Here is a 16,337-nt window from a genome sequence, read left to right as displayed (position 1 = left end):
ATTCCTTTCCAATGGGAAAAAATGACATATCAACAGGAAGTGACTTGAAAAAGCCCTAACTTGTACAGGAAGTGACTGAGAAATTCACTAAAATCAACAGGAAGTGATACAAAATGTACAGGAAGCGATGCCAGAATGCCCCAAAATGTGCAGGAATTGACTCAAAAAGTCCAAATCAACAGGAAGCGACCCCTAAGTACCCTAAAATAATAAGCTGGTGACTCAAAATTAACTTATTGCCCGCTATTGACAATTATCTATTTAATATAGTAGGACTTTCAGTGCCATTGAAACTGTCAGACATCCAATCCATGTTCACTGAGACAGGCGAATGTCAATGGCGGCCAACGAGTTAACAATGAAGTGACCCAAAAAAGTGACCAAAAATCAAATCAGATTCAGATTCAGAATATTTATTGTCATTGTTGCAAAAAGCACAACAAAACTTTGTTTGGAGCATCCATACAACTAAGTTGGTAAAGTGCAAAACCCATATAATAAATACCCTTAAGTACCAAGTGTAAACACTGATACAGTATTAGACATAAGTACAAAAAAGATTCCACAGCAGCATAAAATCATCCCTATGCAAATTCCTTAGAAATTGCATCGTATAGTTCTTTATTTAGTTTTCGTTGGTTTTATCAGCCTGGAACCCCAAAACTATGTAAAACAAAAAAAGATCAAATATATACTTGAAATTGCTTAAATTGTTGGCCCTGTATCTATAATCTATAAAAGTTTGACTGAATGAAAGTATGGAAATGAACTTTTTCTTGTTATTCTAAATTTTAGAAATGTACAGTATATAATTTACTATAGAAGCGACCTCGTCTGGCGAGATGGAAATAAACTTTTTCTTGTTATTCTAAATTTTAGAATTGTACAGTATAAAACTTACTATAGAAGCGACCTCGTCTGGCGAGAATTCCACCAGCCGCTGCTGTTTTGACAGTAACAGCATCAGAAAACCTCTTCAGTCGTAGCGTGACGTGGCTAGTTGCATCCACGTGTCAAGTTTACAAATTAGGTAAATACAAATTTTGTATTTCAAAATAAAATCAATCTTCTGAGCGCCAATATCCGAATCAAAACCGTACACATAATAAAAAGATCGGTTATTCAATACCTTACCTTGTATAAATATAATTACATAAATTATATTAGTACAACAAGAAAATAAATTGCTAAAACGAATTCACACTATTTATTTTGTAAACTTCAAACGGATATACTTTCTGCAAGATGGGTTAGCCGCTTATCAACTGCGTTGGATGGAATGTCCCTCGAGTATCGAATGAGGAAAGAAGATGCGGCGGCCTATTTTGACATAAAACCCAGCGTTAACTCGAGCATTGCGAGATAAGAAGGCAACATTTTAAAGGTGGGACTTCACATTATCAATTATGATTTTAGTGAAAGCGAGACAGACATTAAATTCTAATCGGCTAGCTTAGCTTCGATTGCTTCCTGTTGTCATGAAAGGCGATGATGTGTTATCATATTTGGTGAGTGGTTACATATGTCCATATGTATGTTTCATACTTGCATGCATAGGATTAGGTGCGATAGCCACGAGGAGGTGTATTTTAGTACTTTGTTAATAGGTCTTGCCTTGTCCAAAACGATCAGTTTTCCCTCAAATATCTGACAGTGGTCAGTCACAAATATTTGACTACTTCTGTGTTGAAGTATTTAATCCATTGCAGAAAAGTCGCCTCAGAAAAAAAATCGTCTATGCGAATATGATGCTTAATGTATAGAATCTTGTGTAATCTGGTTTAACCTTTGACACTTGGCAAACTCCATTTTGTACATCTGATACTGATGAACTCATGTGCTTCACAGTATAACCTTACATTTTTTTAAACGATATAATAATCACAAAATTTTAGATAAACAAGTAGTCATTCGACCACTTTTTTGTCTTAAAGGACCTATAGCTGACAAACACACTTGTGTATTTTTTCCTCTGCAGAAAATGAACATGGGATTGATATTCAATGACATTAATCAATTTTGGAGCGATCTTTAAAATGATTGCCTCTGAAATGCTCCCTTCAAATCGCCAAAATGCTTTATTTTTATACTGAAGGTCCAGTAATGGTGCATTGAAAATGCTCCAGATAGCAGATGGAATAAACGTTGATTTTCCATCAAAATCACCAGTATGGTTGACATTGAAATTTTCGACGTTGAAACAATGTTGTTTTATGGTTTGTCAGGCGATGGTTGGGTTAACATTGTTTTATAGTTGATGAACTAATGTTAACAAATAGTTCATATATGATTGACCAGGAAATATGATTGAAAAGTTATTGAATTATGGATGAGCGGGCGTTTTGGTCGAAAACATAACATTGATTCAGTGTTGTTACAATATCATTAAAAATCGAAATGACGTTTGGGTTTTGTAAGGATTTCAATGGTGAAAAAACATTAAATAAGGGTGCACAAGTGACGTTGATTCAATGATATAAGATCGACAGCGGAATGTTGATTCAACATCTTTTCAACGTCTGTCTGTTATCTGGAAACTTCAAAGTGTTTTTGAAGTTTTTAAATTTGAAAGTGTATCTATATTTATTTAGTACCACATATTTGTTCATTTTGTTTGTATATTATTTTATATATATAAATATATATTGTTTGTCTTATTCACTTTGTGTCTGAAACCTGTAACTCTATTTGGATGAGATATGATAATATAAGCTTCTTTTCTGTAGCAAGTCCATCGTAGGCAGATAAAGTTGTGGCCATAGTGCATGGGAAAAAAAATAGATTTTGGTGTGAGCCAACGGGTGCCCTTACAGGTTTAACTTGTTGGCTGGCATCAGCCTGCCTTTTCACATATAGAATAATAAAAGAGGAAGATTTGAAAGGTAAGGGCCAAATCTTCTCGAAGACATCATGGCACACTTGGGGGCCAGGTTCCGGGCTGGCCAGGTTTTAGCTGTTCAACATGACTAAGTGTATTCAGCTCAGGTGTTTCTTTCTTTCTTTTCACTCCTGAATTGTCTCGTCATTTCCTGTTCATTGAAGAGAATTACCTGTTAACATAGAAAATCGTCCTTCAAAAGTTTTTAAATTCATATTTTTTTTGTATTCACATGTAGTGGCCAAGGAGGATAGAGACCAAGAGGTGATGTGTTTCATCGAGTGAAGTTGATTCTGACAGACAAAATGAAGAGGAGGCTGCTTCGAGGTTTTCTGGCGGAAATCTCCATCCGCTTAGCGCTCTTAGTAGTTTTCCTGTAAGTTTATACCATTCAATCCCATGCATCTATTCAGATTTGTTATTTAAAATGGTTTATTATCAGCAGTGATTCACATACTGTACTCAGATTTGTACCTGAGTAAATGCGCAGATAGATACAAAACTGAGATAAAAGTAATGATACAACTTCTTATACATCAGTAAAAGTAAAAAGTATGTAAAGATTTTTTAAATGTACTTTAGAGTGAAGGGTAAAATCTAATTTTTGGAATCGATGTATTTAAAACACAGGATCTTTTGCTTGTTTTGATCCAAAAAATGGATTAGTCTTTTCCAATAAACTTTTCACATAGCAATATGAATGTGTTTACTTGCTCAGGGTGACAGAGCAGCTTCCACCTTTCTACCGCAAGATTCAGCCGGAAGAGATGTGGTTGTATAAATACAGCCGTGTGGATCAAGATCACGTCCCGACACCACTTATGTTTGTAAGTGATATGATAATTGTCTTTTATTTGACATCTTTACAATATGTCCTATCATACCTATGCAGATGGCACACAACTCTACATTTTAGTGTCCCCACATGATTATAGTGTCTCATTGAATAAATGTATTCATCAAATCAACGAATGGAGGTGCCAGAAATTTCTCAAGCTAAATGCAGGAAAGACAGAGGTGACCTTTTCTGGGATAAAAAACACTGATCAGCTCTCACCTTGGCACAATGTCACTTAAAGCTTCAATATATAGGCTGAAATCTTGGCACAATTACCGTACTGACTCAGACCTAAACTTCAACAGCCATTGAAAGTTTGTCAATAACTCTGCCTATTAGCACCTTAAATATAGCCAGAATGAAGGGTTTCTTGTTCTAACAAGACATGGAAAAATTTATACATGCATTCATTTTAGGTAGTTTGGACTATTGCAATGGCTTATTTACAAGTGTCAACAAAAACATCTGTAATGCAAGCAAATTACACCATATTACAAGGGTATGAAATTGTTACACGTGCTTCCTCTCTGTCAAAAGATTGAGTATAAAATACTACTTCTGGTGTACAAAACACATGCTTGATTTGTTTGACCCCGGCGAAGCATCTAGACCACTAAGTTATGCTGTTTGTTTCAAGAACAAGAACAAAGGCAGCATTAATGTATGCTCCTCACCTCTGGAATAAGTTACCTGAAGGTCTGACGTGTACTCTAACGGTTAGCTCTTTTAAAAGAGGACTAAAAACAGTATGGTTTACCACAATGTATTCATAACTGCCCAAATAGTTTAAATTTTAAGTTATATCACTATTGTTTGTCATCCGTTTTTTTGGTTTTATTTCTGTTTCCCGTTTTAATTGTTTTTGTTTCTAAATGTCTTGATGACTTAATGTGACATTTGTATCCTTTTATTTGGGTTTATGTGGATTTTCATGAGATGTTAAAGCACTTTGAATTACCTTGTCTTGAATTGTGCTATACAAAAAAAATGCCTTGCCTATAGTTCCATCTTAAATCAGACTTTAACTTGAACAGTTATCTTTTTTTGCCTACATCAGAGCATTGCTCTCTTAACACCGCTGATTGTCATCATGATCTTCACCTTAATGACCAAGTCAGAGCGAGGTGACGCCAAGGAAGCATCACTGGGTGAGAACTAGACTGAGAATACAGTGGCACTGTGATTTATGAGCAGAGTTGGGTAGTAACGCATTATTTACTCAGTTACATTTACTTTAGTAACTTTTTCAGAAAAACTTAGTTCTAAGAAATGTTCTACTACGGCATACTTTTTACTTTTACTTGAGTAGATTTGCTACTCTTACTCCGCTACTTTGGGCTAGAATAGTCGTTACATTTTTTCCTCTACATTCTACATATTAGATTTTACTTTATTTTTGCCACAGTGGCCAAGTCAAAGTCATATGATTTCGCCAGCCCGTCCAATCACATGGCGTCTTTAATGCACCATTAAAAAATAAACTATTTGACATGGAGTCAACATCACTCGAAAGTATGGATTTCAGCGTGTTTCCCAGTTCCTATTTGGCACCGCTGGACCAGGGAAAACCGTAGATATGATTGTTTTCATTTCATGGGAGGAAATGTTTTCTCCACTAGAGGGCACTCATTCTCTTTGGACTGGTGAATATTAATTTTTTTTAGATTTCTGTGTATTTATTTGGTACAATATGGTCATTTAATAGGTTATAGTACAGTATAATAAAAACAAGTGTGTATATAGATATATATAGATGATGATGTGCTGAGAAAAAATATATACCATTGTTTAGAAAAATACCAAAAATTGTAAGCAATTACTCATGACATAAGTATTATTTTCACCGAATACTTTTTTAGGTTTTTGAGAAAATCCTGGGGATGGCTACTTAACTCTTTACTTGAGTAATATTCTTTTGAAGTAACGCTACTGTTACTTGAGTAAACTCTTTGGCTACTCTATCCACCTCTGCTTATGAGTAGAATTTGTTTCAAGGTACCACGGTGCTTGTTGTTGTTTTCCTCATTCTCTCCTTTTGTTTTCCAGCTGTGACTTTGACACTTGTGCTGAACGGCGTATTCACCAACGTCATCAAACTTGCAGTCGGCAGGTAAAACAGGTTAAATGATAATACTATTAGCAAACCAGAGCTGAAATCACAGTTGTCTCCGCATCAGGCCCAGGCCGGACTTCTTCTTCCGCTGTTTCCCTGACGGCCAGATGAACTTAGAGCTACGCTGCAGTGGTGATCCAGATGTGGTCATGGAGGGAAGAAAGAGTTTTCCTAGTGGACATTCTTCATGTATGTATGTTCAATTGAGACTCCCCTGGCTGGAGTCAGTCGATGAAACGCTTGCCTTACTTTGGTGCTGGCAGCTTAAATTCTGTTCCCACTTGGTGAAAAACACAAAGATAAATTAAGAAAAATTGCACTCAACAGTATCTTGCTTCATTAAAACACAGGCACTATAATACATATAATAATAAATAAAATAATAATATAAGCGGCACGGTGGCTGAGTGGTTAGCACGTCTGCCTCACACTTCTAAGATCAAGGGTTCAATCCCGGGCTTCGGCCTTCCTGTGTGGAGTTTGCATGTTCTCCCCGTGCCTGCGTGGGTTTCCTCCGGGAACTCCGGTTTCCTCCCACATCCCAAAAACATGCATGGTGGGCTGATTGAACACTCTAAATTGTCCGTAGGTATGAGTGTGTGCGTGAATGGTTGCATGTCTCCTTGTGCCCTGCGATTGGCTGGCAACCAGTTCAGGGTGTCCCCTGCCTACTGCCCCGAGTTAGCTGGGATAGGCTCCAGCACCTCCGCGACCCTCGTGAGGAAAAGCGGCATGGAAAATGAATGAATGAATGAATAATAATATAATGTATTAATATAGTAATGATTAATTAATATATTATTATAATTAAATGTAAAATAATGAATAGTTTCAGGGCATTTTGCGGCTCTGAATATGTTTAATGGCAACCGGGAGCTGCGTAATTAAAGGTCGACCGATATATCGGGTCAATATATGGACTTTTTTTTTCAAATCGGCCGATATATAACTTATATAAAAGAAAAAGTATATGTTCACCGATTGTATGATCTTTTTTTATAAAGGTCGACTTATATATTTGGCCGACTGATACATCAGGCCATTACAGTGGTACCTCTACATACGAAGTTAATTCGTTCCAGGACCTTGTTTGTAAGTTGAAATGATCGTATGTCGAGCAGGATTTTTCCATAAGTTTACATTATAATTCCATTAATTAGTTCCACAGCGGCGGCACGGTGGCTGAGTGGTTAGCACATCTGCCTCACAGTTCTGAGATCAACGGTTCAATCCCGGGCTTCGGCCTTCCTGTGTGGAGTTTGCATGTTCTCCCCGTGCCTGCGTGGGTTTCCTCCGGGAACTCCGGTTTCCTCCCACATCCCAAAAACATGCATGGTAGGCTGATTGAACACTCTAAATTGTCCGTAGGTATGAGTGTGTGCGTGAATGGTTGTGTGTCTCCTTGTGCCCTGCGATTGGCTGGCAACCAGTTCAGGGTGTCCCCTGCCTACTGCCCCGAGTTAGCTGGGATAGGCTCCAGCACCTCCGCGACCCTCGTGAGGAATAAGCGGCATGGAAAATGAATGAATGAATAGTTCCACAGCCTGAAAACACTTAAATACTGCTGGTACCATTACAAATGGCAATTTCACATCGCAAAACAAATAACTTATAAATAAAAATCGGAATAATATAATAATAATACCTATATACCTATATAATTAGGGCTGTCAAACGATTAAAATTTTTAATCGAGTTAATTACAGCTTAACAATTAATTAATCGTAATTAATCGCAATTCAAACCATCTAAAAAATACGCCATATTTTTCTGTAAATTATATATATATTCTGTAAAATAAATTGTTGGAATGGAAAGATAAGACACAAGATGGATATATACATTCAACATACGGTACATAAGGACTGTAGTGGGCATTTCACTCTACTGTCATTTAAATCTGTCTATGCTGTCCTCACTCCGAAGCGTCTACTTTTTCCAAAGCTAGACAGCTAGTGAACGACGCCTTAATAATCAGACTTCTTCCTTTTTCATCTGATTTATTAATAAAATGGCCTCAAACCACTGTCCTCTTTAGACCGTAGTGAAACAACAACAAAAAAGTACACAGCATTGCATTAGCAACAACGTTAGCTTAGCACGCTATACAGGTTCACTAAACATAAACAAAAAGCGTCTCATACAAAAAATAGAACATTTCGCTTACTAACATAATATGTACATTCTTTACAACAACCATACTTACGGACAAATCTTGTCCAAGGATCATATAAGCACAACATTATCAGCCCGAGACGTCGTGCAGCCATAATGAAGAAAAGAAGAAAATAATAAACCATGTCGCAAAGCGACCACAAGAGTTCGCTGTTGGACAGCGCAAAAAGCCTTGCTGTAAAACTTACCAAAAGGCAGAATACTTTCTGAGCGGGACATGTGCGTTAATTGCGTCAAATATTTTAACGTGATTAATTAAAAAAAATAACTACCGCGCGTTAACGCGATAATTTTGACAGCCCTAGTAATAATGTAACGAATCTGGTTCTAATGTGGTGGACGTTTTTTGCATGCTGTACCTGAACACACCGCGTGACTGTCGTGACAGTGAAATGGAGAGTGTGGTAGAGATTTTACTTTTCCTGTAATGTTTTGTTGCTGGCATCAACTGCGACGGACAGTAGGCGTGTTGTGTCGCACAAGTTGATTGAATAAATGATTAGAAACCTGACGAAGCTGGCAGTTTCTGTTGCGATGTTACAACTAACTTATGAAGACTGGCGAATGGAGTTCGTAGGGGGACCGTCGAGATCGTAGGCATACCACGACCGTATTGTCGAGCCAGCTCACGGATACACACACCACGCTCATATTTTTCTATCATTTCCATCTTCATTTCAATGGTAAGAGTCACATTTTTCGTTTTTTACCACCTGCACTAACCTTGGAACCCGTGTTTTCTCTCACAAGAAATTTCGCCGTGTGTCCATCTTCCGGCAAAACAAAGAAACTGCGGCTCTGTCATTAATCGTTGTATTTCGAGCATGTCGTCGGATGTTGAAACAAATGGCGAGTCAAATTGTACGTCGGATGTCGTAAAGATCGTGTGTCGAAGCGATCGTATATCTACGTACCACTGTATCTGGACCTTTTTCAATAAGGCCAATCCTTGTTCATTGTAATTTTGCAGGCCCCAGTGGCCAGTGTTACAAAAGGCGGTAGCCAAAGAAAAAAATCATTTCTAACATAAACATCTATATTATCAGTGTTTCAATTGCCTCTCTTAACGCGCTTTAAAAAAATGTATATCTGCTCTTACAAAATCGTTTCTTGACATCGGCAATTGGCTGGATTTAAAAAGAAAAAAAAAAAACTTTTTAAAATCTGCATCAGCCTTTGAAAATCCAATATTGGTCGACCGCTATGCATAAATGTACATAAGAAGCCGTGGAAACTTATTTGCAATAATATTGATAGCTGTTTGCAGAGGAGAGCCTTTGAATGCTGTTGTATTCTCTGTCTGCCTGAGTTTTGTGGTGTCCAAATACGGCTTATTTGATGGTTTATACCCGTTACATTAATGCTAGTTTTGTTAGCCTATCCGTCACATTTTACGTTTTGTGTTAAAATTAAGTTATCTGGCTTTGTAAAACACTTAACCCTTCAACTGCTAACTAACATGCTGCCAACAAACTGGTACAGGTTTGTATAATCTGATGCGCAACTACTCAATGTCACTCGCTGCCGACATACGTTTATCGAGTGGCCCATTTTACGTCACCCCTGACTGAATAATGAAAAATAATACTAGAGTTTGGAGAGAGTATATGATTATTTTGTTTTGATTCTAATAATTTGTTTGTATTGTGCTGTTGTATTCTAGACCTTGAGTCTGTTTAAAAAGCTCTTATCTATAGACGATAACCATCAAAAAGATAGATTGAAAGTAATGGTAATTTGTTGGTACTCTGGCATATTTTATTGAGATGGATAAATCGGCTCTATTTAACATATACAATCTTTTAATGTTTTTTTAATGGCTGGCCTGGGGATGCAAAAATTTTACAAGTGTCCAGCAGTGGAAGGGTTAATGTGGGTTTGTTTTCATTTACAACTCAAGATAATTCAGGTCGGGGGTAAATTCAGGCACTGTGTATCTATTGTTGATGCCATCCATGTTAACATGAGCGTGTATTTCATCTTGGTCCTTGTATATTTCTCTTCCCAGTTGCTTTTGCCGGGCTGGGATTCACCGCCCTTTACATCGGCGGGAAGCTGCGATGTTTCAATGCCGCTGGCCAAGGCAAAGCTTGGCGACTCTGCGCTTTTCTCACCCCTTTAATGGTCGCACTGACCATTGCCCTCTCCAGAACCTGTGACTACAAACACCACTGGCAAGGTCTGGGTCTTTTCTGAGTCGTACAACTAAACATACACTAATCGATCGTTCAACTGAAATCTGTGCCGATTTGATCAATGTTGAGGAATCGGTCGATCACTAAAATATAACCGATCTTGTTCGACAGATCGCGTTTAGAGTCAGTCAGCCACAATGGCCGATTAACATTTGACTGCTTATATTCGTGATCATTAATATGTGTAGATATGTGCACTGGTTGAGTAATTTCATAGTCACGAAACCCCAACATCATGATTACATTTGTAATGCGTGCTGCTCTTTGCTAAGTTAACCCTTTCACGCACGAATTATGATTTTTTTTTTTAGATTTTTTTACTGTACTGGTTTAACCCATTGGCTGCCATTGATGGCACTAATATTCCAATCCATTTTGACTGCGAGTTTGTTCATTCGCCCCTCCCAGTCAAAATGGACCAGACATCTAGTGCCATCAATGTCACTGAAAGATGAGCATTCACAGCCAGTCCTCGAAGTTTAAATGAATTGGACGTCTATCACTGTCAATGGCATATAGTGAATTAAATACTGTACAAGGAAAAATAATATTTTAGAGTTTTACTTGGGACCGTAACTAGAGTTTATTTCTCCTTGTAGTCATTTTAAAATCCTTAGTGTAGCTTTTATTAACACTGTTCATTTAGAAATTCATTTATAATTACAGAAAAATATATCAAAATACATTATTGATTAAAAATATATGTACAGTGCCTTGCAAAAGTATTCGGCCCCCTTGAATCTTGCAACCTTTCGCCACATTTCAGGCTTCAAACATAAAGATATTTAATTTAATTTTTTTGTCAAGAATCAACAACAAGTGGGACACAATCGTGAAGTGGAACAACATTTATTGGATAATTTAAACTTTTTTAACAAATAAAAAACTGAAAAGTGGGGCGTGCAATATTATTCGGCCCCTTTACTTTCAGTGCAGCAAACTCACTCCAGAAGTTCAGTGAGGATCTCTGAATGATCCAATGTTGTCCTAAATGACCGATGATGATGAATAGAATCCACCTGTGTGTAATCAAGTCTCCGTATAAATTCACCTGCTCTGAGATAGTCTCAGGGTTCTGTTTAAAGTGCAGAGAGCATTATGAAAACCAAGGAACACACCAGGCAGGTCCGAGATACTGTTGTGGAGAAGTTTAAAGCCGGATTTGGATACAAAAAGATTTCCCAAGCTTTAAACATCTCAAGGAGCACTGTGCAAGCCATCATATTGAAATGGAAGGAGCATCAGACCACTGCAAATCTACCAAGACCCGGCCGTCCTTCCAAACTTTCTTCTCAAACAAGGAGAAAACTGATCAGAGATGCAGCCAAGAGGCCCATGATCACTCTGGATGAACTGCAGAGATCTACAGCTCAGGTGGGAGAGTCTGTCCATAGGACAACAATCAGTCGTACACTGCACAAATCTGGCCTTTATGGAAGAGTGGCAAGAAGAAAGCCATTTCTCAAAGATATCCATAAAAAGTCTCGTTTAAAGTTTGCCACAAGCCACCTGGGAGACACACCAAACATGTGGAAGAAGGTGCTCTGGTCAGATGAAACCAAAATTGAACTTTTTGGCCACAATGCAAAACGATATGTTTGGCGTAAAAGCAACACAGCTCATCACCCTGAACACACCATCCCCACTGTCAAACATGGTGGTGGCAGCATCATGGTTTGGGCCTGCTTTTCTTCAGCAGGGACAGGGAAGATGGTTAAAATTGACGGGAAGATGGATGCAGCCAAATACAGGAACATTCTGGAAGAAAACCTGTTGGTATCTGCACAAGACCTGAGACTGGGACGGAGATTTATCTTCCAACAGGACAATGATCCAAAACATGAAGCCAAATCTACAATGGAATGGTTAAAAAATAAACGTATCCAGGTGTTAGAATGGCCAAGTCAAAGTCCAGACCTGAATCCAATCGAGAATCTGTGGAAAGAGCTGAAGACTGCTGTTCACAAACACTCTCCATCCAACCTCACTGAGCTTGAGCTGTTTTGCAAGGAAGAATGGGCAAGAATGTCAGTCTCTCGATGTGCAAAACTGATAGAAACATACCCCAAGCGACTTGCAGCTGTAATTGGAGCAAAAGGTGGCGCTACAAAGTATTAACGCAAGGGGGCCGAATAATATTGCACGCCCCACTTTTCAGTTTTTTGTTAAAAAAGTTTAAATTATCCAATAAATTTTGTTCCACTTCACGATTGTGTCCCACTTGTTGTTGATTCTTGACAAAAAATTTGAATTTTATCTTTATGTTTGAAGCCTGAAATGTGGCGAAAGGTTGCAAGGTTCAAGGGGGCCGAATACTTTTGCAAGGCACTGTACTGGACTGTCTCAGAAAATTAGAATACACAATATTCTAATTTTTTGAGACAGTCCTGTGTATATATACAGGACTGTCTCAGGAAATTAGAATACACAATATTCTAATTTCCTGACTGTCTCAGGAAATTAGAATATTGTGTATTCTAATCTTCCTGACTGTCTCAGGAAATTAGAATATTGTGTATTCTAATCTCCTGAGACAGTCCTGTATATATACACAGGACTGTCTCAAAAAATTAGAATATTGTGTATTCTAATTTCCTGAGACAGTCCAGTATGTATAATAACTGCAAGCATTTTATTTTTTTTAAGATGCACTCTACTCATTTATCCAGTATTTTGAACCATCTAATGTACAAGAAATGGACGTTTTCCCTTGATTAAAGTGTTATCCAAGTGTTTTTTTGTTTGTTTTTTAAATTTGATTGCAATCACGTTTGAACTTAAGATCCTCTTGCACACGCCAAGATTTTTTTTTTTTTTTTTTTTAAATATTTGCTATTGAACTCAGACTCATTCATGGTCAAGAGACTTTGGCTTTGTTAAGGAGAACAGTGAAGCATAACGATTGTCATAACTATTGTTTGTATCAGAGAAGTTATTGATTAATTTGTTGACTGACTATTTGGAGGTGGTAAAGAAATGCCAATTTATAACTTCATCATTGAAATACAGCCGATGTTTAATATCCTTAAAACGTGAATTGAAAATTGTCATTATTGTCCTACCTGCAGACGTGTTGGTGGGCTCTCTGCTAGGCTTGGGCTTTGCCTGGCTGTGCTACAGGCAGCACTACCCAGCGCTTCATGATGCCGACTGCTACCGCCCTCTAAGTCACAGAGAGGGCATTCCCGCTGCACAGGAACGCAAGTTGGCTAACTCCAACTACATCCTGCCCATGTAACAAACAGCCGGTTGCATTGGATCCTTTTTCGTGCTGTTTATCATGGCTCCCAGGGTTTATTATGGAAACTGCAGTTGCCTATAGTTGGACATTTTGAGGTGGAGAGGAAAAGCGCATGAGAAGGTCTCAATTTTTTTTCCTCTTTTATTTCCCAGAGTTCCACCAGAGACATTTATCACAGCCTTTTTCTACCCATGGTTCATACTTTCACACGACAGCTTGGCATCCCGCAATCCTGATTAGAAGCGTGATTTCAGTGATGATTGCTTTTAACGCTGGTGTCAAACATATCACTTTTCTGCTTGTTTTGGCTCAGAAACTACATCCAAAGGTTGAAAAGTGATCCCATTTTATTGGGGCCTTTTACACAGAACAGCTACGAGGGAAAAAGGAGGAATATGCTGGCTTGTACCGGCACCTTACGTAAATATTGCGTATCAGCCCATTGAGCTCCTTTGTGTTTCAGAAGTTTTTTTTTAGCAACAGGCCAAACGGTCAGGCCTTTATGAAGTTTGACTCAAACTTAAGTTCAGCGAGGAAGCAAGCAGAGTTAGGAAAGAGGTGAATTACATTTTTAATCTTAAATCACACTGTCATTCCATGTGTTTGATTACACAGGTGTTAATGGCTTGGTTGCTGGATGATAATTCTGCTGTTGTCCATCCAGCAAATTTTGAACTGCTTTGAGTATGTTGGGACGGCAGAAGACAGCAGTCCCTTTAAAAATCAGCTGTTCTATATCCTTTTTTTTCCTTTGGGAAATATCAACCAACTGTAGATGAGCATGCTTTCATATGCACTTATGACAGATGATGCCTCTTTTGAAATACTGTCATCGCGATGAGTGTTTTGTTTTTTTCCTGCCTAAATCGTGTTTACTTTCTTATTAGGGTTTTAAATGGAACCCCAACATAATTTTACCTGGCCAGCTATGAAATTAAAAAAAAAAAAAAAAAACACATTCACAAGCGTAAAGACTTGTAGGTACACCTTCTGAGTAGCAACAATGACTACACAGTTCACTCATGCAGGTCATGAATTCACCAACTATGTAAAGGATGTGGTTGCTACTCCGATGGTGTATCTCCAAGTATAAGACTTGAGGGTTAAAGGTTGCCGACCCTTAAACTAGACAGTCCAATAGAGACTTGACACAATTGTATGTATCATAAGAAGGAACATCCTCCTGTTGTTCAGGGTTTAGATCCTGTTCATATTTCTATGTCGGTAATGACAAAAAAGAATATGGCAAACCTATTTGTGTTTTTGTGTGAAATCAGCCAAAGTTTTGCAGGGTATAAGCACTTTTGCTGTGAATCCAGGTCAAATTTGCTGATCACAGCGGATTTTAGACCAAACTTGGCCGTGCCTTTTAATTTCCAAAATTTGCTAACGTATACTATACTGTTGTTTCCATTCCATTTTTGTTTGTGACTCATTTTCTCTCATTTTGACGTTAACTCTTAATTCCAATTCCAATATAATGATCATTCGTAATCTTAAACTTGGTGTTAGTTTTTAGTATTTTAAATAGGACTGGATGCAGAACTGGGGTAACGTCTTGATGAAAAGGTATTTATCATATAGCCTCCATTTGAATTCCACTTGATACTGTATGAAGAATTGTGCTTAAGTTTTGGTATGTAGGAGTTTGACTTGAATTTTCTGTGTGTGTTTTTTTTTTTTTTTTTTTTTTTTTTTTTTTTTTTGCTTGAAACTGGATCATTCTAAGGAGCACGGGTCTTTAGTATGTATACTTTTTTTAGTCTTTGTTTCCCTCTGATTTTGCTAGAAGGACGTAAAAGTCATTGCCTGCTAATACCAACAATAGATGTCCAATTCATTTAAACTGGACTGAATGCTTCACTGCCATTGACTGTGCTCGGCGAATGATTGCTGCTAGTCATCCTATTCAGACTATATTGGACGTCTAGCGCAGCCAATGAATTAACAATGTTTTTTTTTGTCTAGAAAATTTAGGGGTGTTGACAATCTCTAATGATAGTTTTTTTTTTTTTTTTTTTGGTCAGTCACATCTTTATTTTGGTTTCACTTGTAAAGACCATGTAGCAGCCAATTAATGCTGATACACGCTTGTGATTGTATTATGTTGTATTGTCATTTGGTCACACTAAATAATGTTCCTACATGAGCTCTATATAGTCTCGTTTTTCTTTGACAACGTAGACATTTTCTGCACATACTTTTTTGTATTAACAAACAATTGAAGTCAGGGGTTTACATACACTGTGCAAAAACACACATTTCATTTTTTGTCTCACCATCTGAAGTCAAGTCAGGCTCATTTTTGTTTGTGACTCATTTTCTCTCATTTTGACGTTAATTCTTAATTCCAATTCCAGTACAATGATCATTTGTAATCTTAAACTTGGTGTTAGTTTTTAGTATTTTAAATAGGACTGGATGCAAAACTGGGGTAACGTCTTGATGAATTTTCTTTGACATTTTCTGCACATACTTTTTTGTATTGACAAACAGCTGAAGTCGGGGGTTTACATACACTGTGCAAAAACACACATTTCATTTTTTGTCTCACCATCTGAAGTCAAGTCAGGCTCATTTTTGTGACTCATTTTCTCTCATTTTGACGTTAACTCTTAAGTCCAATTCCATTATAATGATCATTTGTAATCTTAAACTTGGTGTTAGTTTTTAGTATTTTAAATAGGACTGGATGCAGAACTGGGGTAACATCTTAATGAAAAGGTATTTATCATATAGCCTCTATTTGAATTCCACTTGATACTGTATGAAGAATTGTGCTTAAGTTATGGTATGATGACTTGAATTTTCTGGGTTTTTTTTTTTGTTTTTTGGTTTTTTGCTTGAAAGTGGATCATTCTAAGGAACCTTTCCTGTTTCACGTCAGTCAGGATTAG

General features: G+C 37.5%; 1 protein-coding gene across 2 annotated transcripts; it reads left to right on the top strand.

Moving 5' to 3' along the window:
- Nucleotides 1-1,234: 1,234 nt before the first annotated feature.
- plpp5 (phospholipid phosphatase 5) lies at nt 1,235-15,589 on the top strand. 2 transcript variants are annotated; one of them, XM_057833006.1, is made up of 8 exons: nt 1,235-1,384; nt 3,117-3,254; nt 3,597-3,705; nt 4,774-4,864; nt 5,763-5,826; nt 5,894-6,018; nt 10,013-10,183; nt 13,268-15,589. In XM_057833006.1, the coding sequence occupies exons 2-8, from the start codon at nt 3,184-3,186 to the stop codon at nt 13,435-13,437; spliced, it is 801 nt and encodes a 266-aa protein (XP_057688989.1). In that variant the 5' UTR covers nt 1,235-1,384; nt 3,117-3,183; the 3' UTR covers nt 13,438-15,589. The 2 variants fall into 2 exon arrangements, with proteins under 2 accessions (XP_057688989.1, XP_057688990.1); XM_057833007.1 differs by having other exon boundaries at nt 1,362-1,508.
- Nucleotides 15,590-16,337: the final 748 nt, after the last annotated feature.

Source organism: Corythoichthys intestinalis, chromosome 3 (genome assembly GCF_030265065.1).
Source record: "Corythoichthys intestinalis isolate RoL2023-P3 chromosome 3, ASM3026506v1, whole genome shotgun sequence".
In the NCBI taxonomy this organism is placed as follows: Eukaryota; Metazoa; Chordata; class Actinopteri; order Syngnathiformes; family Syngnathidae; genus Corythoichthys; species Corythoichthys intestinalis.
This window is presented reverse-complemented; position numbering and strand designations above follow the sequence as displayed.